Source organism: Arachis stenosperma, chromosome 6 (genome assembly GCF_014773155.1).
Source record: "Arachis stenosperma cultivar V10309 chromosome 6, arast.V10309.gnm1.PFL2, whole genome shotgun sequence".
NCBI classification, from domain to species: domain Eukaryota; kingdom Viridiplantae; phylum Streptophyta; class Magnoliopsida; order Fabales; family Fabaceae; genus Arachis; species Arachis stenosperma.
The window spans coordinates 136,448,629-136,453,213 of NC_080382.1; the positions used below are offsets into that span (position 1 = coordinate 136,448,629).

At 30.1% G+C, this 4,585-nt stretch overlaps 1 protein-coding gene across 1 annotated transcript; it reads right to left on the reverse strand.

Annotated features, from left to right (window-relative positions):
• Nucleotides 1-1,102, reverse strand: LOC130934740 (protein MAIN-LIKE 2-like). The gene is made up of 4 exons (XM_057864278.1): nucleotides 469-1,102; nucleotides 231-355; nucleotides 72-143; nucleotides 1-6 (listed from the first exon to the last, which is right to left on the reverse strand). Exons 1-4 carry the CDS (start codon nucleotides 1,100-1,102, stop codon nucleotides 1-3), a joined length of 837 nt encoding a protein of 278 aa, XP_057720261.1.
• Between the last annotated feature and the right edge of the window lie 3,483 nt (nucleotides 1,103-4,585).

Genomic DNA, 4,585 nt, shown 5'->3' on the forward strand with positions numbered 1-4,585 from the left:
CTAAACCTGTCGGTGGCATGCCATTCAATACACTCAAAAGATACCAACGGGACCGTTGCACTCCAAATCACCGCGTGCATGTACATGTCAGCGGGAATTATGTCCGGATCAACACGATCAACAGAATATGCAGTCCACAAAAACTGGTAACAATAAAGCAAAGAAATAATTAAAATCCAAACAACTAAATCACTAGACGTGACCCAAATACAACGGTAGTGCAAACACACCTGGCCTTCCTCAAGATCATCAAAGGCCTTCCTAAAATGAGCAAGCTTAAGATATCTATAGACTCGGTCTCCACGCTCCCAATTTCGCCACTTAATATAACGCATCTCATTAACACCATTGGAATCTAAATATGAAATTAAAATATAATTGTAAGATAGTGTTACCTGTTTGCAAGCGGGAAATTGTGGCGTTCCCTAGGAACCGGCGATAGATACGGTAGCCGCATCCAAGCCCAACAAAGTAGAAGTGTTAGCGGTCCATCTATTTCCTTATAGTCATAACGTGATGCCCTGCATAAACTCCTGTATAGGTGTGCCAGGCATGCTGATCCCCAGCTGTACTGTCCAATACTAGAAAAATCACTGAGCAGAGATAGAAACTTCCAGTGCACAGATGCCCCAGTCTTGTCTCCAAATAAGATCGTACCAATCAACAACATGATGTGGCGCTTGACGTACACCTGTATACTGTTTTCATCACTCAAATGTAACCGTTCTTTTAAATCCCATAGCCACGTAAGTCTTATGCCGTTTCCTCGACACTGCAACTTTAATGGTGCGACCCCAAATTGGTTTAGACACTCCGCCTCTAAGGTTTCGAAACTACTCAAAGTCATCCCTGTAACTGGAAGACCGTCGGTTGGAAGACCGAATATCATAGCCACGTCTTCCAGTGTCACGGCACATTCACCAACCGGAAGGTGAAAAGTATATGTCTCCGGGTGCCACCTTTCCACTAAAGCGTTTACCAGTGCTTTTTGACATTGAACAACCCCAATCTGGACGACATGGTAAAAACCAGTAGACCGTAAATACTCCTCCACCCTCTGGTCATACCGATCCGGCGGGACAAGATGATCACATGTCAACATCCGTTTACCCTACACACGCATAGCAAATCCCGGTTGTTATTACACAACTATCATGATTCCACAAAAATTAAAGAACGAAATTGTTACAGTTAACTAATTAATTTTTCTTACTAATATTATTAAACAGAATTTAAAACAAGTCATTTTTATTACTAATCTACTATGTTAAAAATAATTCTCCACAACACTCCATTAATTACAATTAAGCACACTTATTGCTAACTATTATTTAAACATATAATTCTAAATTGTTAAAAATAATTATAACAAGTAAATAAATACTTACTTAACTCTCATTTATAATATTATTACAAAAAATTATAAACAAGTCATTTTTAGGAACTAATCTATTATATTGAAACAAAATTGTAAACAACAATTAATTATACTTAAACACACTTATCTATCTAAGTATCATTCAAATTCTTCTTCCTAAATTTTTTAAAATAATTATTATTCTTAAATAATTAACTATAATTTCTACTATTGTTAAAAATAATTCTAAAAAACTATTTCTTTATTTCTAACCCAATCTATTTACCAACCATTGGCTTACAAGAATAACGCAAATTACACATATACATTTTCAACTACATATATTCCTAAATTTCTACAATTAACTATAACCACTTAATTATAACTTCTAATATTACTCCAATAATTTTCTAAAAATGCTTGTTTTATTTATTTATAACCTATTATATTATAAACCATTTTAAACAAGACTCAAGTACATATACACTTTTTTAAGACATTTATTTTTAAATTTCTATCAATAAAATTATAAACTCAGTCATTCTCAGTTCAACTAGTAATAATAATAAGCTTAACTAAACTTTAAAACTAATAATCACAATTATGAAATATGAAAAAAAATTTAACAAACTGGCTTACATAATCAGAATAGCTGAGATATTTTATAATGTGAAGCTCCGGCCAATCAACCTTTCTTCGCTTTGGTTTTTGGGACTTTTTCCAAATTTTTCCGGTTGCAGACGGATTTGAGGCAACAAGGTTTGAGGTTTCAGGGAGGAGGAATAAGACATGCAAGCCGTTGGGTGGGGAAAGTGACGATGAGAAAAGGGTTTCTTTGGGGTTAAATGGGCCACCGAACTTGGGAGCTACAGGGAGGCGACGCGTGGAGAGATCTGGGACAAATCGGACGGTCCGCGTCCTCACTACAAATCCCTCGGTCTGACTTGTCACTAGGAAGTCCCTGGGTCCGATTTCTCTTAGAGCTGACACCATACGCATGTAAAGCTCTCCTCCTCTCCATAACGCCGTCCAGCACCATCCTTAACTCCATAACGAAATTAATTTCCGCTTTTATTTACCGTGTATCAATGCATATCTGCTTCCATAGTTATACTCTTGTTGCGCATATTAGCCATTTTTTTTTTGTATCAGGGTATCTATCAGGCCGGAAACCCAATAACTAATCCTTCGTGTACTGCAGAGGCACATAAAGTGGATGATCCTCCCAAGCAAGCAAGCTCCATTTCCATCCTCCAATAAGTATCAAACTCGGGAGAGATGGTTAAGGGACACAGACCCTCATCCATCTGTGCCAACTTGCGTTGGTTATTAGCCAGTTTTTTATATAAAGGGGTGTGTGTTTTTTTTTTCTTTTACCTTTATTATTCTTTTGGTTTGTGATTAGTGGATCTAGACTTGTGTTGGAGGCCGAAAGGAATTTATGAGATGGACCATGAAGATGAAGGAGTACAATCTTAAATCATTCAAAGTTCCATGCTCATCCTCAAAATTATTTTTCACATTTATGATTAAATTTTGAGAAAATTTCACTCTCTTTTTCTATGATATGCATAATTTGTAAAATATACATTTTCTTCCCTTATAAATTTTAAAAAATATATTATTTATTTATTTATTTTAAATTTTTTTTGTTTTAACTAATGTTAAATTTATTCATTTAAAAAAAATAAATTATTTTTTACAAAAATACTCTTTAAAAAAAATTTATCCACTAAATTTTGCTTACAAAAATATTTTTTAATAAATTTTTTTATTAATTAAATTATATTTTTACAAAAATATTTTTAAAAAATTTAATAATTAAATTATTTTTTCTATGATATCTTTTAATAATTTTTTGATTAGTAAATTGTTATTTTATCAAAATTTTTGTCAACAATTATTTTTATATTTTACTATTAATTTTTTGATATTAATATATATTATTTTATCATTAAATAAAAAAAATCTTATCATTATTAATATGTATAACAATTAATATATATTAATATCGAAAAATAATCTTAAAAAGAATTTTTTTATTTATTGTTAAAATAATATATATTAATATCAAAAAATTAATAGTAAAAAATAACTAAAATTGTTAACAAAAATTTTAGTGAAATTATAATTTAATAATTAAAAAATTATTGAACGGTATCTTAAAAAAATAATTTAATTATTAAATTTTTTAAAAGATATTTTGATAAAAATATAATTTAATTAATAAAAAATATTTTATTAAAAAATATTTTAGTAAGCAAAATTTAATAATAAAAAAATAAAATTTTTGTTAAAAAGTATTTTTATAAATATAATACGACGTGATTTTTGGGGTTAAGAAAAAAGAACTGGTCTGGGTTTCAAAAACTTGCTAGTGCATCAGTTTTCAACAAAACTAGCTAGGATCGAGCCAATTTTTTTTATCGATTCTTTTCATTTTTCGATTCTGTGCTCAATTCGAACCAATTTTGAGATCGGTTCACTGAGTTTTCAATGAACATCTTTACAACTATGATATAAAGTTATTTGGAAGAAATGATGTATAAATGACTATAAATTTATTTAGAGAATAAAACAATTATAAAAGTTCAATAAAATATTTTCATCTTCTAATAAAATTCGTTTGGTTTTTGTTTATCTCAAAATATCTATCAAACATTATTTGATATAATTAAATGCTTATATAATTGATTGAAGTAAACCATTTGTTTATAATTTTGAAAGAAAAATAATTACTTTTTCACAAATTCCTCTAGTGCGAAATATTATATTTTGTACTTGTTACAAGTCTTTTCTTAGTTTATTTAGTGTAAATAAAAAAATAATGGGTATTTTATGGTATTCGGTCTCAAATTTTGAATTCAAAAGCAGAGATAAATTTGACTAATTGGTGGTCTTTCTATGCAGGGCTGGTGGACAGTTCAAATTCAAAGCGAAGTTTCAATGTATATATAATCAAAGTACCAGGTAGAAAAAGAATTGACACTATTGAAGTTTCTATATTTTGAATTGACAAATTTATTGTTCCTAATTATAAATATCATAACACAACATTAACTTGGGCTTAGAGTAAATCCAAGTCAAGGATTTCATTAGTTATATGCTAATCAAATGACAATCATCACAAGGCTCAGAAATGGAAGGCATTGCAACTCTTTTCTAGCAAAGAAGAAAGAAAAGATAAAAAGGAATTTTGCTGTCTAGCTTCAAAAATAACATGCAGAG

What these genes read in the sequence shown, in the direction of transcription:
- LOC130934740 (XM_057864278.1), bottom strand. Translation starts at nt 1,102, where the DNA reads ATGTTGACATGTGATCATCTTGTCCCGCCGGATCGGTATGACCAGAGG. An exon ending in ACCGCTAACACTTCTACTTT is followed by an intron (nt 356 to 468) that starts GTTGGGCTTGGA and finishes TTTCATATTTAG; the next exon opens with ATTCCAATGGTGTTAATGAG. An exon ending in ATGATCTTGAGGAAGGCCAG is followed by an intron (nt 144 to 230) that starts GTGTGTTTGCAC and finishes TATTGTTACCAG; the next exon opens with TTTTTGTGGACTGCATATTC.